Source organism: Amaranthus tricolor, chromosome 1, assembly GCF_026212465.1.
Source record: "Amaranthus tricolor cultivar Red isolate AtriRed21 chromosome 1, ASM2621246v1, whole genome shotgun sequence".
Classification (NCBI taxonomy): Eukaryota; Viridiplantae; Streptophyta; class Magnoliopsida; order Caryophyllales; family Amaranthaceae; genus Amaranthus; species Amaranthus tricolor.
The window spans coordinates 6,582,174-6,600,804 of NC_080047.1; the positions used below are offsets into that span (position 1 = coordinate 6,582,174).

General features: G+C 35.0%; 1 protein-coding gene across 2 annotated transcripts; it reads right to left on the minus strand.

Annotated features, from left to right (window-relative positions):
- Positions 1–163: 163 nt before the first annotated feature.
- LOC130812790 (DNA mismatch repair protein MSH1, mitochondrial) lies at positions 164–16,986 on the minus strand. 2 transcript variants are annotated; one of them, XM_057678403.1, is made up of 23 exons: positions 16,889–16,986; positions 16,601–16,762; positions 15,654–15,792; positions 15,405–15,502; positions 15,067–15,142; positions 14,822–14,941; positions 13,653–13,700; positions 13,049–13,113; positions 11,711–11,796; positions 11,344–11,508; positions 10,174–10,283; positions 9,950–10,055; positions 9,779–9,854; positions 8,880–8,938; positions 7,112–7,179; positions 6,015–6,188; positions 4,823–5,029; positions 4,032–4,288; positions 3,802–3,945; positions 3,162–3,219; positions 2,645–2,944; positions 1,851–2,561; positions 164–668 (listed from the first exon to the last, which is right to left on the minus strand). In XM_057678403.1, exons 2-23 carry the CDS (start codon positions 16,729–16,731, stop codon positions 438–440), a joined length of 3,429 nt encoding a protein of 1,142 aa, XP_057534386.1. In that variant the 5' UTR covers positions 16,732–16,762; positions 16,889–16,986; the 3' UTR covers positions 164–437. The 2 variants fall into 2 exon arrangements, with proteins under 2 accessions (XP_057534386.1, XP_057534381.1); XM_057678398.1 differs by lacking the exon at positions 16,889–16,986 and having other exon boundaries at positions 16,601–16,854.
- Between the last annotated feature and the right edge of the window lie 1,645 nt (positions 16,987–18,631).

An 18,631-nucleotide genomic window follows, 5' to 3' on the forward strand; every position in this document is an offset into this window, starting at 1 on the left:
TTATTATTTTGGATTGTATTGTTTGCTTTGCAATTTTTTTACTTTTGGTAATTGTTTCACAAGTTGAGAAGAATTTTATCGGCCTTTTCAGCGCTAACGCACACCCTTATACGAGAAAGCAACCACATTTAAAGAATGCACTTTAACTTTAACACGGCTTAAGTTGATAATTAAAGTCTCACGATAATAATTAATATTAATCAAAGACTTCACCTGGAGATTTCAAGAAACTGCTGGTGGAGCAACTTAAAACAAAATTGTTGCAACCACAAGTCAGTTATGAATTATCATCACAAATTTACATTTCCCATTTCCTACCACACAATTACAATCTAGAGTACCTAATTCAACGAACGACCGAGATACATTACCTTAATCCCTAGAACTATGTGGATGATGATTCCTTCGTACGAAATCCAGAAGCGGAAGTTACAGAATCATTTACAAACGGTTACTGGTTCTAAGATGAAATCAGATGTACCAAAATTTCGGTGATTACCATCAGCAATATTAGCGAGCCGGAATCCTCGTTTAGGAAGCTGATTAATGAGAAGCGTCTCAAGCTGGCAAGCTATACTCTTCCCGTGGACTACAAAGGAAATGAATGCGGCAGTCTTCATACCCTCCATTGATCGATGTGCTTGGACTCTTCCTTGGAGATCATCAGTCTGCAGGACCGTGAAATTTGCAACATTAAAATCTGCTTAATTTCATATTCTGATATTCTGAACAGACTATTTAAAATGCCTAAAAAGAGAGGTTCTAAACTTTGTCTAGATAGAGTTTATCAACCTGCAGGCTCAGTCTTGCCCAGCGCGCACGCCTGAACTGCAGGTCAACTGGGATTTCCAAGCCCGTTTGGACTGGGCGTATGAATGAGGTTGGGCTTCAGGCTTTCCGCTTGTTTTCCTACAGGCTTGTTTTTGCCGGTTTTTTTGGTAGAGCTGATTTTGCTCGCCTCTAATAAATTAGGTTGTGATCTTGTGAAGGATAAAATTGAACCAAGGTTTTCTATATAATCATGTAATATAAAGGGTCTTTTGAATTATCGTGTAATATAAATGGTCTTTAGAGTTATAATCAATGCAACATAATTCGTCAGCTAATTCGCTTTTTGAATTACGCACAAATGGCCCAAAACCGACCATAATTTGCCCTTTACGAGTTGTGATTTGTAAGGAGATCAACGAAGCATGTTACATCGATTACGATGTAACAATCATTAATTATTAGAGGATGGGATGATTATTATTTAGGAAAAATTACTTTGAATAATCCAACCTTTTCATGATTTTCTCATAATAATCTCACCTATTGATCAACCATGAATAATCCCAACTTTAAGGGGTAATTTGCCAAGAGTAAATTTGGGTAACCCGATAGCCTGCTATAGTAGGTAATTTACCAAAAAAGTAAACTGAAAATTAATTTAAAATTAGAGAAAAATTTTAAATATTTACATAAAAAATTTAAATAATAAAAAAAACATAAATTTTTTTCGAACATTTTTCTATCATTTTTTAATTTAACTTTTTTTTAAAAAAATAAAACTTGCGATAGCAAGTCATCCGGTCATTGGGCTTACTCTAGGAAAATACTCTTTAAAGTAGGGATTATTTATGGTTGGATTATTCTAGGTAATTTTTCCTATTATTTATGACACCTAATGCTAGAGATATAAAAAAAAGAAATATACTTCAGAAGCTGATAAAAAGGCCGTCAAACTACTAAACTTCACCACGATAAATCAAGGATTCACAGAATTTTGTGAAGTAATTCGATAAATGGCGAGGACTAGATTTCCAACAAATAAAAAAACACAAAGAGTGAAATTTAAGGCATAAATTTACCTCTCCAACATATAATTTGTTGTCAGGGCGTAGCATAACATAAACACTTGAAGCACCTATAGTTGATGGAGGTGGCTGTTCTCTAGCAGCGATGAATATGCAATTGATCTCCGAGAATTGAGGAGCATTTTCCACTTTACAGAGATCATTCAGCTTCTTCTGGCATATGGTGGTAACAGCAGCAAGAACGTCCTTCCTGAACGTATCGATTTGGGTACTAAAGCTTTTATTATAAAAGACGGTACTTAAGCCACTGTGAGCTTCTGTAGTTAAATTTACATCTGAATTAGAATCACAAAAATGATGTCTCATCTCTTTCAACTGCAGCTTATTTGCGTATACGGAAGAATACAACTGTTGGGCTCGTTCAATTAGAGATTCTGGTACGCCTTCTCGTTGAGCAGTTTCAAATGCAAGGCTCTCTTTACAAATTCCATCGACCAATTTCCAAGTTGGTACGGTTTGACCATCAACAAATTCTGCGCTCATTGCTTTATTTACTGTTTTAGTTCTTCTAAGCGGCAAATCAAAGATTCCGTGCAAGTGAGTAGATACTATACCCAAACAGCCAATTGCATCCAGAGTTTCTACAATACTGCCAGCAATACAAGTTCCCTTCTCAGTTTCTGTTCCTCGGCAGATTTCATCAATGAGAACAAGACTTCTTGAAGTCATTGCAGATAATAATGAACGAATCTCTGACATTTCTATCTGAATGATTCATGCAAAAAAGCATATTAATCAAGAAGTAGATAGCATTCGAATATCTGAACTAAATATCCCTGAAAACGTACCTGAAAAGAACTCTTCCCATCAACAGGGCTATCATAGGATTTCATGTGAAGAATTATAGCATCAAAATGGGGGATTGAAGCAGATTCGGCAGGAACCATAAAACCACACGTTCCGAGCAAAGCAGCAGCACAGACGGATCTCAGCAAACTTGATTTACCACCTCCATTTGGTCCTGTTAGAAGAAAAAGCGATTGCATGCTGACTGAGTTGCACACTGCGCTACCTTTAGCTATATCAAACCAATACGGGGATAGACCAGTTATCTCCATGCTTATGGGTTCACCGTCTAGCATTCCATTCTGTATACAAATAAAGATACATCAAATGTCCAGTTTTACAAGCAGATATTTCAATATAGATCATTTCGTCAGGTCGTGTGGCAAGAAGGATAAGGTTTAAACAAATCAATAATCTGGTACATAGCAGTAGGCTCATATACGTTGTAACAAGATCTTTAAAGCGGAACCTCATCAAAATATCAAATGCAAAAATATAGACATGCATAAGGAACAGTACCTGAGTCCTACTGAGTTCCACTAGAGTGGGGAAGACCCATTTCCTCCTCCTCCCTTCACTGCAAGTACAAATAAAGATTTTCCCAACTATAGGAAGTTAAAAAAAGATGTCCCAGTTTGATATGAAATTGCGGTTCAAAATGTTACTCATAAGTCATACCACAGTTCTAAACAATGAAGACACAGAATAAGGCTGGTTCTAATTAAAGAGATATATCAATTATAAATTATTTCATTGCCAAAATGCCATTAAGCTCCCACCTTGGTGTGATTTGGGGTGTCGGATGTACATAACCTTACTCTTGTTATACACTTGTTAGTGATAATAAAGAAGTTGTTCCTGATTAACCCTTGGTAGTAAGCGCCCCTTATTTCAATAGGGCCAAAGATTTATAATTCTTTGGTTTTAGATTATAATGGACTATAGTAAAATCAAAGAGATAAGAAAAAGAATACTTGGTTCCTATGTATATTCTCTTTTTCCAGACGCCCTAAGCCCCTGACTTGCAGTCTCTAACGAGTTCTAAAAGCGCACAAAGCATGATAACCACAAAGCTTCAGGAGTCAACTATTACTATATATTATGAAGAGATTGCACTAGCATGAGAAAAGTCTAGAATGTGTCAGATAGCATTACTAACCTCACATGAGAAAACAGCGCCTTTGCAATAACAAGCATCATGGAGGCAAACACAAGAACGTTTATTTTAGATTGTAATTCGGCAGACAAATCCCTCAGCAGTTCAAGAACTTTGCCCCTAGCTTTTTCATTAGCTTCATGGTACCTGACGCAAATGGCAGAATAGTTTAGGATTTGTCGACTTCAAACAAATCAAATTTCTATTTTTTTAGTAACAAAATTAAAAACAACCTCATCAATGCATTTTCAACTTTTGCTGTGGTAAACCATTCTTCACTGACTTTCTTTCCTTTTGAATCCAATGCCGGTTTCAGCTCTTTAATTTCTTTTTCCCCTGGAGTCCCAGCCCATACTGATGGTGCAAACCGTTTTCCTTTAAACCAAACAGCTTCATGTTCTCGAGCATAAAGAATTTCACCCTTTGGACCCCCAAGTGGTGCTATAGATGCTCTGATCCTTGAAATGATCGGGAGGAAATCCTCAGAAACCTAAAATATCCAAAATATCCAAATGGTCATCATTCATGGCAAATTCAGCAAAACTAGTTACACGTGTAATAGGGAAACATTACCAGATTGTGCATATGATGCCACAAGCATATACAATGTACAAATAACAATCACAGAAAATAATGAAGGCTGACACAAAATACATCCAAAAACAAGGAAAATGTGAATTTCTGCAACAAAAAACATCTTATTAAGAACTTAAGACACAGAAAAAAATTCTTTTGGCGACGGATAAGCCCCACGTGTTGTGGACATGAGAAACATAAGAGATTTTTCGATGGAACAACAGCCAAAAGATAGAATTCAAATCATAAATACAAGCTTTGCTACCAGTATGGTATGCAATTTCAGCATCATTTTTCAGGATGGTCATCAATTTGTTATCAATAATTGGAAAGAGTTTAGGCTTCGTCGTAGGAATCCAGATCCAAGTATCCAACAGATGAAAAAATAGAAACACAAAAATAGATATGGAAGACTGCAATCAGAATAAGAAAATATATGCACACCTACCGCCATATGAAGGGCCTTGGCTGCCTTCACAACTTTTTCATACAAATCTTCCATATGCTTTCTTCTCACACGCCCTTTCCAAAAAGATTCAATATCTTCGAAAAAATCGCTAGGAATATGAGGGAAAGAACTTATTTGTTGCTCAGTTTCATCATCTAATGAAAGAAGATCACCAATTCTATATGACAACCACTCACAATCGTTTACCTAAACGAAAACAAAACAACTGTCAAACAAAAAGACTCAGTGACATAAACACTACACTAGTTAGTAAGCTATTAGTTAGCATGGCAGAAGTAGTACACAATAGCAATTCACCTAGTTCTGTTCAACTAGAGCATCAGCAAAAAAATGAAGGAAAAACAGAAGAAACCCCATTTGAAAAAGAACTCCCATAAAAAAATAGAAAATGGTCATTTGCTTTAAATTATACTTTCTCCATTTCCTATTGATGTTTCCATCACAGGAATTAAAAAAATATCAAATCTTTAAAATGGTGGATATATTATTTTATTGAATGATAAAGTTAATGGAGAAAAAGTATGGGTCATAAGCATTAAAAAATATTAAAATAAAATTAGTCGAAAAAATATGAGAACCACAAATATCAAAAAAAATTATTTAAATAAAGTTAGAAGAAAACATGTGAAGACATACACAATATAAAAATGTTAAATGAAGTTAGTGGAAGATATGTGGGGACTAGAGACCATAAACAATAATAAAATACTAAAATTAGGATAAACAAGGTTAATTGTGTCCTAAATTTGTGATATAAATAGAAAATTCTTTAGGGGAACAACACATAGAAGTATAGAACAACCCATTATGGCAAAAGAAAACATCATTAAGGAACGGAGGGAGTACATCAATATTGCAACTGACTATGGCATGTCACACGATCTAGTTCAGTACTACATTTATACGAGTGAATAAGACAACTATCAAAATTCAGCATAATATGCTACAAATCAGGATTATTAATATTTCAATTCATTGAATCATACTCCCTTTGTCCTATTTAGTTTTCCCTACATCCCTCAAAAAGCTAACATTAAGAAAGGGGATGTGAATCAAACTCAATAGGATAGATTAGTGCTCTTATGTCAGCTCCTATTGATGTAAAAACATAAAAAGAATCAATAAATGTAACACGAGTCACTTCTAAAGAACATAAATGTTTTGCACTCACAAGTGTGTCAAGTTCAAGATTCAATCCAGTTGCTACAGAAGTAGGATCCATCAACAGCTTAAGGATCTTGCATAGCTCAGGATTATCATGCATCTGCAATATTTCTTCAGCAACATTCTTTATTCGGCGGAACTCAATATGATTGGCCTCCCTAAGCTCTAGTAGCTTGACAAGCTGCATAAAAATTTAGAGTCAAATATCCAGTACTTCTTTTTCAAAGGACTAGATGGAAGAAACATGCCTGCACAACTTTCAGATGGGTGAAACAAAGTGATGAGATGCCTAAAGCAGCGATAGAGAGATGGACAATAATATACATAAAATAACAAGATCCTCATGGACCATCAAATGCACAACACTACTTCCATTGGCATCAAATAATTGAGCACAGGAGAAAAAACAAGATCCTCAAACTGTCAATTTGAGCAAGCTCCTCTTACAGAATAAGCAGTGAAAAATTCAAGTGCAGCAAGGATGCACATAATTACTAGGTCCAGGCTCAGCTAATTTCTGCATGTCATCCCTGATCACATGCATAATGCAGACAGAAGCTGTTGGGTCTTATATGTTCATCATACTTCGAAATAATAAATTGCATGTAGAATAATATTGACATGCGAAATAATATTGACTTCTGAAAGAGTTATATGTTTCCAGTGCTTCTCATGGTTCCCTTGAGGCACAAATCAATGGAAGAGGGATAAAGAATGTGAGATCACGAATTTTTTTAATATTGACTTCTGAAAGAATTATAATGCAACTTCAATTTCACCGTTTTATATTTTAGTCAGAAATGTATTGACTAAAATTTTGAAAGTTTTTTTTATAAAAAAATTAGAATATATATCCAGCATTCATATGCTTCAGACTTTATTGATCTTAAACATCCAAAAAACCTAAAACCATATCAATGGGTATGAACGAAACAAAATGTTTCAGTTTCACAATAGTAGAAACTCTTAATGAACTCTACTTGCAAATAAAAACAAAGTACAGACAGACATCATAAACACTGAGAACGACAATTCACCAGACAAGAACCCCAGTGATAATGTGTAACCTGGATCAAACCTATTATAAGGTAATTGAAGTATGACCTTTGCAGACGATACACATGTGAAATCCGGAATTGAGCATGTCAAGCGGCTCATGTGTTTGCATATCTCTGCAAATAAATTTTAAAAGCATAAGAAAAGTAACAAGTACAACACAAGATTCCATTGCACCAATGCTATTGAGGGATTTGAGAGATCTAATGTACACAACCTTACTCATGTCATAACAAAGACGTAGTTTTTGGTTGAACCTTGATAACATGTTTGCCTACATCCAATGCCACATCTTCATACAAGAAAAGGGATCCTCTATTCCATTTCAGGGCTTCACATTAAGCCCGATTTATTTTTTTCATCACCCCAAATAACCAATAACATAGTCGCTGATTGATTTTAAATTGGTAAGTTCTGACATCAAAATCACGAGGTGTGGGGAAGCGATACAAGATGAGACTCTATAGGGGACATACAGGTACTCAAGAGTCAAGGCAGTGTATTTTTTAATAGATGAATGAACTTGTACGCACCCACAGGTACTCTATCATAACATGCAATTGCATTTTATAGCAAGGTTAATTTCAGTATTTTTATTCCAAGGGGAAAATAAACCGATACATCTAGAAATTTGGAATCAAAGTATGACCTGATGGTGTTACCCAATTCACTATGTAATTTCTTTTGGAGTTCACAATCCGCACAAAATGAGCAAAAAGAAAACCAAAACTGGCCTTAATTCATACCTCTCGATTCGCAAGGGGATTAGCAGAATTAGGCAACACAATGAGCATACAGCTACCAACCCCCACGTCTTGCAACCTAAGGTTCTTAACATTCAAATAATTATGAAAGCCTTAATCTTATATGTGATACATTTAGAATTTCAGGTGCTTAGCATTAGCCAAAAGAAGTAATAAATACTACTCCCTCAACTGTTATGCAGAGCAGCAAACATTGCCCTACTTTTCTTTTTCTTTCTCTCTCATCACTTCCCTCACTAACTGCTTTTTCTCATTGCTTCTATTATCAATGTGACCAAAAGTATGAAATAGGAGACATGAAAACATTTTCCAAAGATTTGTCTAAAGGGACACATTCCACCAAAGCATTACATTTAATCTTTGAAGACCAAATCTATTCCAGTCACCATATGTCAAGGACAGTTAGGTCACCAAAAGAAATTAGCAGGTCATTAGCAAAAAAAGGTTCTTGGACACCAGCTAGGAAAGCATCCTGCAGTGATATCTCTTTACTCGACAGTCCACACCTATCCCCGTTTGCAGAAAATCTCTCAAAGCTTATTCTGGATCTCTGGCCACATAAACAAGAACACTATAAAGGGATAATAGTCATCTTCAGGGGTTTTTTTAAAAAAACAGAAGTCCTTACTGCTGGATAAATAAGTCGTCACTTGTGAGTAATGAAATCAAGATATCAAAATGTCTTAGCAACATAATGATTACCACCTTAACGAGTTATACTATCTTCAACAAACAAAAAAAGAATCCAACGAAGGAATAGACAGCAGTAAGCAGCAAATATAATGAGGCAGTTTTGAGCTGAATACATACTTTTTCTTTCATTTCGCATATCAGATTAACACACGAACTAATTAACATTTCATAATTCTCCCTCCTAATTTCACTTTGACTTATATGATTTGGAATTACCAATATTATCCGAGAAAACTACAATCAATGTAAACCCATATCTGATGAGGCAAAAACATTCACAAGTAGCTCAGACAATTCAACATTTTATAGACTTCTCAGCCAGGCAAACAAAGCAACGGGAATAAAGTTACTGCACTCACCTTGAATTGTAGCTGCTACAGCATAAGATGGAGGATTGAGCAGAAGATCTCTGATATACCTGAAATAAAAGATTTCAATTATGCTAAAGGGCCACTTGAATGTTGAGACCCCAATAAAGGTATTATTCCTTGGAAGATAAGTGGATTGGAAGACCATAGAGCATAAAATAAACTTGTAATGATAACTTAAATATATTATTCCAAAAATATTGTCTAACTCACCCTATTGGTACATTGCTATAAAAATTCCAAAAAAGGTTGCATAAGTTTTTGAAGTTTTAAATTCCTTACAACAAAAAAAAAAGCAAAAAAATTTGACCTCATCAACCATGTAATATCACATTTTTTTCTATATTTTTAAAATTGGACCTAATTATGGAGTTCTTACAATATTAGAGCAAATAAAATGTTGAGTTAATAGACACTATATGACATATGCTTGCAAAGAATACTTAATATATGACATGATTTGGATTGTAATAGCATTACAAAACATGTTAATATTGGTGCCACCAAGTGAGTTGTGACTCAAGGTGAATGTGCTTCAGAGCAAGAGAGACAACAACAACAATCCTAAAGCCTTAATCCCAACAATATGGGGTCGGATAAGAGAAAGAGAGAGAGAGAGAGATCCCTGACAAGGGACACAAATCAAAAAGAAGAATCCAAATATTCACATAATCAATAATGAGAGTACATCTTACTTAACAATAATGAACTCTCTAAAGCATTAAAAGTCCATTTCCCCTTAGCTGTTTGACATTTATCATCTCTGATTTCATATCCATTCTCATAATAATCTACTTTCATATGATGTCAAGATGAGGAACCAAAATTCCATGCCAGAAAATATTGAGTAGAACAATATTTTTGCGATGAAAAGAAAAAAGTTTACTTACGATTGGGGCAAACCAGTGCAATTTGATGGAAGCAATACATTGATCAAACAAGGTATTCCCTCTGTAGGTATAGCACCTGAAAACATCAAGAAAGATGAATACTATAGAACAAAATATGCATCTTAAAAATTAAATATAACTGCAAAGTGCAAACCAATGAACCATACTAACCAATCTGTGTGGCAGTTCCAAGATGTAAAGGACGTGGCCTACATTCTGAATGAACGGCTATATTCCTAAATTCAACTACATCGTCAAGACCATAGAGTTCCTTAACCTGAAAGTATGATTATAAGATATAATGACAAAGAAAACATATATAACCAACTAACTAACTACAGAAAAAATAAATAGAAAATAAAATAATATATTATTAGCTTCTTCAAGCTATGAACCTTGAGCAAAAGCTCTTCAACAGGGTCACCGTCAAACCATTCAAAGTGTCGGGAAGTGCATTCTGCCCATAGTAAACCTCCCTCACCAAATTCCCCCCAGCGACAAGTTCCTGCAAAGCATCTTCATAAGAGAGAGCATTGTAATGATATGACAAGTGCAATACTCGTCCCCATTAACATCCAACCACTTGAGAATTGACTAAAGCTATACCTAGATAAAATTAAGTCAAATTTACCATTCAGTATAATCTCGCAAGTCATTAATGCAGGTTAAAGCAGGACTTTTTGTCAACTCCTAAGTTTTATAGTTTGTGATCTGTAAATGATGCCTTTAAACTTGTTTTGCAAACAAAAACTCTTACTTAACAATTATTCCCATATTACTAGTTTACTACCTAAGATGGAAGCCTGATTTAGCCACTAAGCTATTGTAATATCATACAATAATGGAGAAACAAAAAGAGAAGAGAAAGAGAAGTATTGACTATGTCCATATAGCTTATGGGGATGTTCTATTTTGAGAGTTTTTTCTACCAAACACATTCAAAGTCCTCTATTGATCATTTGCTTTATGACATAAGTAAAATGAAGTATTTATCGCATCTCTTAGCAAAGTTCAACTTACTCAGCATTTGATATAGAAAAACAACCAGTTACCTTAAATGCAACATGGAGTTTTCCAAATTCAATAATTGATCCCTGGATTTCTTTGTTGATCAAGGTGATAATTAAGAGGATATATATCAAACCAGTCTAATTTTCATTGTTTTGATCAATTTTATATTGTAATTGACATTGTTATAATTGTTGCAAATAATATACTACATTTAGATGTTAAATTATGATGGAGAGGTCAAGGACTGCATTGATACAGTCAATCCGTCCCAGTCTAATGAGGTTAAAGTACAGTGCATTTTAATAACAGTTAATCCATCGTGGAGAAATTAGCATCTTAATAAGCCAAATTCCATTTCAGGTAATACTATAAGGACAAATTTTAAGGTCGTAGTTCACAGATAAAAAAAGAATAAGCATTTGTTCATTGCTTCTGTGACATACATTCTAAACAGCTTGAATCCAAAAACCAAAAGGTAGCAAAGCGTGGAGCAACACCAGCACAACATTAAATCTCTACATATAAAAACTTGACTTGAATGCAAAGATGCACACCTGAAGAATTGTGTTTTAATGATTTGTGGAGAAACAAATAATGACAACGGCATGTGCGAAGCTTCGTTACTAAGGCTTCTTCAGTCAAACCCTCCTCAACAGAGAATGTCTTCAGAGTCTCCAAGATTGAGAGTAAAGAATAGCCTTTAGCAGAACGAGACACCCCTACAAACAAAGCCGTGTCAAATGGTTTGATTAGTAAGAAAAGAGGGGATGATAAAAAAGGAGAAATAATCACAGTACTATTGACAATCAAGGTTCCACTCTGATCCAGGAGGGATATTTCAAGGTTTTACAAGGTCTCCAATCTCTGTACTAACTACCAAAGAACAAATTTAAGAGGAGCAAGAATTTATTTTTCTCTTACCAACAACAGGCATTGGTTCAGGAAAGTCAAGGTCACGATCAACCCCAACATGTCCATATACATATGGGCTCCCAGGATGTGCATGCCTAAACATTAAAAACAAATTAAGTGACATTGGAGCATTGTAGAGTAGTCAACAAACAGACCCAAGCTGAAGACACATACAAATGGACTCAAATGCATTTTTGTATACGATGACCAATAGATTCAAGCACCTCTGAAAGAACAATTTATTTTGTTGGGCAGAAGTCAATTAGCAACTTCCAAGATATCAAGATTCTGTGAGATTTTCCATTAGTAAAAGTTACCATTTTATGTATGTACTTTATTTGAAATAATCAAATAATAGAACTTCTAGAACTAAACCTCACTAGTCACAACCTCCAAAAAGAAAGAGTAGTCAACTGACATGATATCAGGATTTTGTGAGATTTTCTATATGATGTTGGAAGAATTTAGGGCATAAAGTATAGAACCCACCCAAAAAAATTCAAACTCGAAATATTGGCTGCAAAATATAAAAGAGCACAAAAGCAATGGCATCCCACCCAGAAAAGGGGGGATAAAATGATCTTGTTATCAGAAGTAATAAACAAGTGAAACATGAACGTCTTTTTTATATTTTCCATCATCCAGCCACAAAAAGTCAAAAATTCATGATTCTGTCAGATATTTTCCAGCTTCTGTTCAGGCATTGGACAACTTAATCCATGATGCCTTATCAGTCATAGTCATGTGTTGCAAGGGTAGCCAAAGACTAGATTGAGATGAACACTCAAACCTCTCCATAAGTTTCATATGATTCTATAAGAGTTCGGTCTACTGCTTTATCTTACTTAATCAGTAAAACAGCCGGAGAACTACCTTAACTTGCTTTCCTAAGTCATTTTACTAAAACATCGAAAATTCCTTACAGCTTGTTAAGTATTTCTTAGTAAAGGATCAAAATGGAAACGATGAAATAGAAAGAAAGGAAAAGACAAAACGATAGTAATTTGGCTTAACGTCATAATCAAAAGAGTCGCACATTAAGGATATGAAGGGAGGCAATATTCTTTAAAATTTTCTTTCCTCCCAAATTCCTCCAAATTTGGGAAGACGGGAAAGTAAATATTTCATAGTAGTCTTTCTCAATTAAATCCCATATACTTTTTGCAAAAAATGAGAAGTTTCTTTTTTACTAACACTTCCTTTGATCCTTTCTATTCCCTCTGTGTACTACCAACATTGTTGAAGATTTTCAGCAATCAACCAACAGTAGTCAGTTGATGAATTATTTTTTAACAGATCAGACATCATTCATCATCAAAGAAAAGTGACTCAAAAGTAGCATATTACCCAGATATAAAACGACCTTTCCGAGAACGAGCTTGAGTTGGACCCTGCACTTCTTCAACTATACACTGCAAAGGGAAATGATCTAGCTAATATATCAAGACCAAAAGGAATCTAAAAAAACACCTCATGGGAAAAGGATGCAAATTCCTTTAAACTACAGCTTCGGAATATTATACGCCTTTCAGGTGAAGTATCGCAGTAGGTGCTCCTCAACTCACAATTGAAGAATAAGCAAACAGTTTGAGAATATCAGAATCAGACTGAAGATTATCGAAACAAAGTTTGAGGTTGTTTCAAGGGTTCAAAAGAGAATAGTACACTGTCAGATAACTGAAGATTAGGAGTACAGTTTTTTGGAGCCCAAGCACAGAAGCAGAAAGACAAATAACGAATTGAATAAACCGTGTATAGAAGGCTCAAAATAAAACGAAAATGACTAGCATGTAGTTCATCTTAGCCAGTCAGGTACTCAGGTTATCAACTCCTACGAACAATTTTTGTACTCATCTTTATACTTATTAGGATTGAATGTAACACTAAGTGCAGATGTACTGCTACTGAGAAAACTACAGAATTAAACAGTACAAGCCTTCAGAATACTCACAACAGAATAGCCATTACGCGTCAGGTCATCCAATGTTTGTTGCAAATTCTGCATAACGATAGGAAGTTCCAACAGTAACTCAAAAGGAAATTTGGAACAATAAAAACAAAAGAGATCAATTTAATCATGAGAAATGAATTCTATCACATATTTTAAAAATCCAGGTAAATATATCACATTGGCAAAAAAATTCAAACAGCAGCAGCAGAAATATGAAGCACTCAAAGTGTACAGTATTTCAGTAAATTAAAAAATTCCAGCCTCCAAACGTGGTAGTAAAATTATCGAATTGGTGATACGAACAACAATTATCTAACATTTTTATCCAGATTAACTAATAAATTAATTAATCCTATAGAGCAGTTGAAGTGTCAAACAAACACTTGACAAATTTGAGGAGGCCAAGAGCATGAAAAATATGCCTAAGAGTTATCAGAACAATCTTTTAGAATGATAAGATTGTACAGTTGATACATCAAATAATTCAGCCCCCATAAAAACTCTGACCCTCTACCTATTCCACAAAGTTAATCCATGAATAAAATTTCAAAATTCATCTTCTCTTAGTATATTATAAGAGAAAAGAAAAGGGATAGGCATCCTTGAATCTTGACAGAAATGTTAACAAAACAATTGATTGATTTCATTAAATACGAAGAATAAGAAACTAAACATGGAGCTCCAAAAACTCTACCAATTAGCTTTGTTAATAACATTTCATAACCCCAATGCTACTAAGTAGCTCTCATTTAGGCACGGATTAGGAAGGTTCTACGTACACAAATCTAGCCTTGTAATAACAAATAAGTTTTTTTCGATTGGCCCTTGATTGCATATATCATATGCAACTTCACATAAATAAGTACATATGTTTATACAAACCATTTTGCTATAGTTTACTACCACTCAAAACAAAAAAAAAAATTAGTCTTTAGCTCCATTGAAACTGGTCTCATTTAGCTAGCCCCTATAAGAAGAAGAAAAAAAAAATCCAAGCATTCAAATCAACAAAAAAGCCAAACAATATACAAAATAAGGACAAGTCTGGGATGATGACATTAATAGACACTATTTTCTTGTGGCCTAACAAACTCAACACATTTACAAGCAGTCAACACAAATAACCTAAGATGGAAAATTAGAAGGATGAGAAACAATCATTTAATTACCACCACAGGGCAGCCAGCCCTTGGAACACTATCAGAGCGCAAGCCACCAAATGGATTTAAGCCAGCATATTCTACAAGAATACAAGCATCTATACCAATGGCCTCATAGAAGTCCCCAACCTGTGAAGCAAGAGAGAGGGAAGAGGCGATTAAATAAATCACACTGCAAGAGCATTTGGAGAAAGCATAACAACAGCAGGGAACCATATCAGCATCAAGGTGGGAGAGCCAAGAAAAAACCATACTCTGCATAGCAAAACTTCACGTGGGAACCTTGACTTAAACTGCAGCACTTCATAGTTGAGATTTCCTTCTTTTACACTACAAAGCAATAATAGACCATGCAAAATAATAAAGAATTATGGACAAAACATATCATTTATACCCAATTACTGTAATTTTTACAAGAATAAAGTTATTAAAAAAGCAAACCAAGAGGAATTTTTTTATATCCCCTACTCTTATGAGCTATCCGAATAATAAGTCAATGTCCAGCAAAGCAACTCACAATTAATTTCAAAGACCAGAGAAAAACTACAGAATAAAATGAAGATAGCTAAAACCAACCATTAAATAAGAGTACCTTCCATTTTTCAAGTTAACATCCAACCCAAGCAAATTGGAGTAGACAAGTCTCCTAATAAGTTGAATTGTTGAAAATTTTTTGCATGATTGTAATTTCTACATCATCAGAAACCAAATGAATATTGATGTTAGTTGTGTACAGCATGTGCAAAAGAGATGTTATATTGAGATGAATTAATGTGTACATTGAAGCAAACATAGATGTCTATATGTGCAATGAGTAATTGTCAATGAACAAGCTAACAACCTCTTTCCACCATAAAATGTGGGGAATGTCTTTGTCGTCCAAAACATTTCTCCATTCTTTAGCATTTTTACTTTTCTTTGTTGTTCTCTTCAGAGTTTCTCTTTCTTTGAAACAACATATTTGATTACCCTGCCCTTTTCTGTAGCAAACCATTGATAACATCAAATGCTCTATGTCAAGAAAAGCAAAATAATAAATATACATCTTATCAAAGAGTCAAATAAAGACATACAATTAATCAAAAAAATAAAATAAAGACGTACAAGACTCGATTTTTTCCCACCCAATTTGTTACGATTCAGAACAATGCTAATCCACTACCCTTAAGTCTTAAAAAATTCCTGCTATGTTTGGATGGAGTAAAAGGGAACGAAAAGGGAGGGGAATAGAGCGAAGGGTATTGGAGGAGAAAACTCCTTTACATCTTGTAGAGAGATTTGGAAGGAAAACACATCAAACATCCCTCCCCTCCTACAATGTTATACAAACACACTATTCCACCCTTCTTCAACCTCCATAAGACCAAAGTTTCTATAGATCCCAGGTTGAATAAAAGCATGTGAAAAAAGATATAATAACTCAATCAACAACAGAAAGATATCAAAAACCCAACATGAATACCACATTTCAGGCATCTTTGTAGCATAAAGAGACCATTTAACTTAAATACCAATGGTAAATCCTAAACACTTTTAACAATGGCATGGGCACTATGCAAAATTCTGTTACCAAAGCAAATATAAATTCTCTAAAAATGGCAATACAACACACATATACATACATGTCAGCCTTTGAAATGTGATAAAGTCTCAAGAATCACCCCCTAAACATGAGAAATACAAAACCCATTTAAACAATTACCCTTTTCCTCATTAGTACAAAATAAAACACCCAGTTTGAAATAAACAAATTACACAAGAAAACACGAGAAAAGGAAGAGAGAGTACAAGGTAAATGAATAAGAACGGAAAAAGGAGTAATTGCAGAATGAAGAAGGAAGAAGAAGAACAAGCGGTCGCCATCTTGGAAAAGACAGTGAAAGTGAACCCGCAATTGCTTTCATTGTTAATCTGTACATGTGCAATTCAACTCCGGATTTTCATCAAACCCTTCGAAATAACAAAAACCCAGTTACAATTTATAGAAATAAACCCAGAAAAAAATCAAATTTTGTTGAGTAAAATTCAAGTGAAGTGATGAAATGCAAGAAGTTTACAAGCAGAAAAATTGCTTACTTTGCGCGCGTAAGGTGTGTTCTTCGGTCAGGACTCAGGACTCAGTGTGATTTTTGTGTCTGTTTGTCTGCCGTGGCTACTGGCTACCGACTAGTCATAACGTTCTCAAAATGTGAAAATTTGAAAAAAATAAGATTATTTAACAATTTTATTTCAAAAATAAGCTTCTTGAAAACTTTATTCTCAAAATAAACGTCCGTCCAAACCTAGACTTGGTGTAAAAACGCTGTTACTAACAGCGAAAACCGAAAAAAAAAATTAGAAAAGGCTGAAGTCGCTGTTACTAACAGCGACTTAAACCTTTTCTAATTTTTTTTTTTTACTTTTTTGTACGAATTAAACTAGCCGTTGTTAATTTGAAAAATATTCGTTACGAACTTGAAAATAACCGTTGTAATTATGTTCTATAAATAATTCCATCTCTACTTCATTGCATCGTAAGCACACTAGGGTCGCCAGGACCTGGAGCTGCTGGATCCATCTATACTGCAATTCAACAATGACTAAGCGTTATTTATTGTAAAAATACTTAAGAAATACTCAAATTGTTTTCTTATGTTATTTATTTGTTTCATAATCTTTATGTTTATATACTCAAATACAGATACTGTTTACCTTGACGTGCAAGTTCTAGTGTTGTGACCGTCACTACCACACCGTCGACAAGCGTTGCGTCTTCGCGATCCTTCGTCCATTTCGTTCGTGATCCTGATGGACTTAGGTCTTCCTAGTCCACGAATGTGATCTGGATCGTGTATCACCTCAACACCGGTGTATTGAGGCCATGACCTCTTATCAATTAGTGGCAAGAATATGGATTCATATGTGTTGACATAGCTCTGGGTCGTGTAGCAGGAGTCCACAAAATGCTCATACGATAAGTGTCGTTTAATACACATGGCGAGAACATGAGAACAAGGTAAGTGATATATGGAGGGTTTGTTACAAGTGCATTTCATCTCTCTCATACCCACACTTTGTATTTTACCACCCTTGGCGGATCCTCTATTACCACGTCCAGTCTTAACTTGAAAATGGCCTTGTCTGTAGTCAAATGCGACAATCTCATGGTAGTTTGCCTTCTCAGTGTTACGGGTGATAATTCTTGTGGCGTGTGAAGTATACTTATTTCCCCCAATTAGCCATGCATTTGCATTCTCACGTCTTTTAACAAAATAATCGTTAACACGATAGGAGGTGAACTCCACAAGAGTAGTTATAGGCAAGAAACGTACACCCTTCATCACGTTATTGAATACTTCGGCTAAGTTGGTATTAGTTTCACCATACCTATATCCTCCATCATGACATATTGACCATTTACACATATTGACCATTTACACATATCACCAACTTGATCAATCCAAAAAAGAGCTTCTCGATTAGCAACACCAATGGCCTTCAATCCCTCGATGACCTTATGTGGTTGTCTTTGCTCTGCAGTCCTTCCATACATCTTCTTTAACTTCACATTACCCATTTGACGGTTGAAGTTACTTAACAAATGTCGCAAGCAAAACCTATGATGGGCATTCGGAGGTTGTCATTCCGCCTCCTCCATGTTGCTAGAATGCCCGCATGTCTATCGGAAATAACACATAAATTTGAACTATGCATCACATGCTTACGAACACACGCCATAAACTAAGACCAGGCGGCTATGCATTCTTTCTCAACCAAACCAAAGGCAAGCGGAAAGATTCCCTTGTTCCCATCTTGAGCAACCGCAGTTAACAACGTATG

Bases quoted from the DNA above. Each gene is read 5' to 3' on its own strand.
- LOC130812790 (XM_057678403.1), bottom strand. From the start codon at position 16,731: ATGTACAGATTAACAATGAAAGCAATTGCGGGTTCACTTTCACTGTCT. The intron at 15,143-15,404 runs GTACTCTTATTT...ATTGCTTTGTAG, and splicing joins GTTAACTTGAAAAATGGAAG to TGTAAAAGAAGGAAATCTCA. The intron at 9,855-9,949 runs GTTAGTATGGTT...TGATGTTTTCAG, and splicing joins TGGAACTGCCACACAGATTG to GTGCTATACCTACAGAGGGA.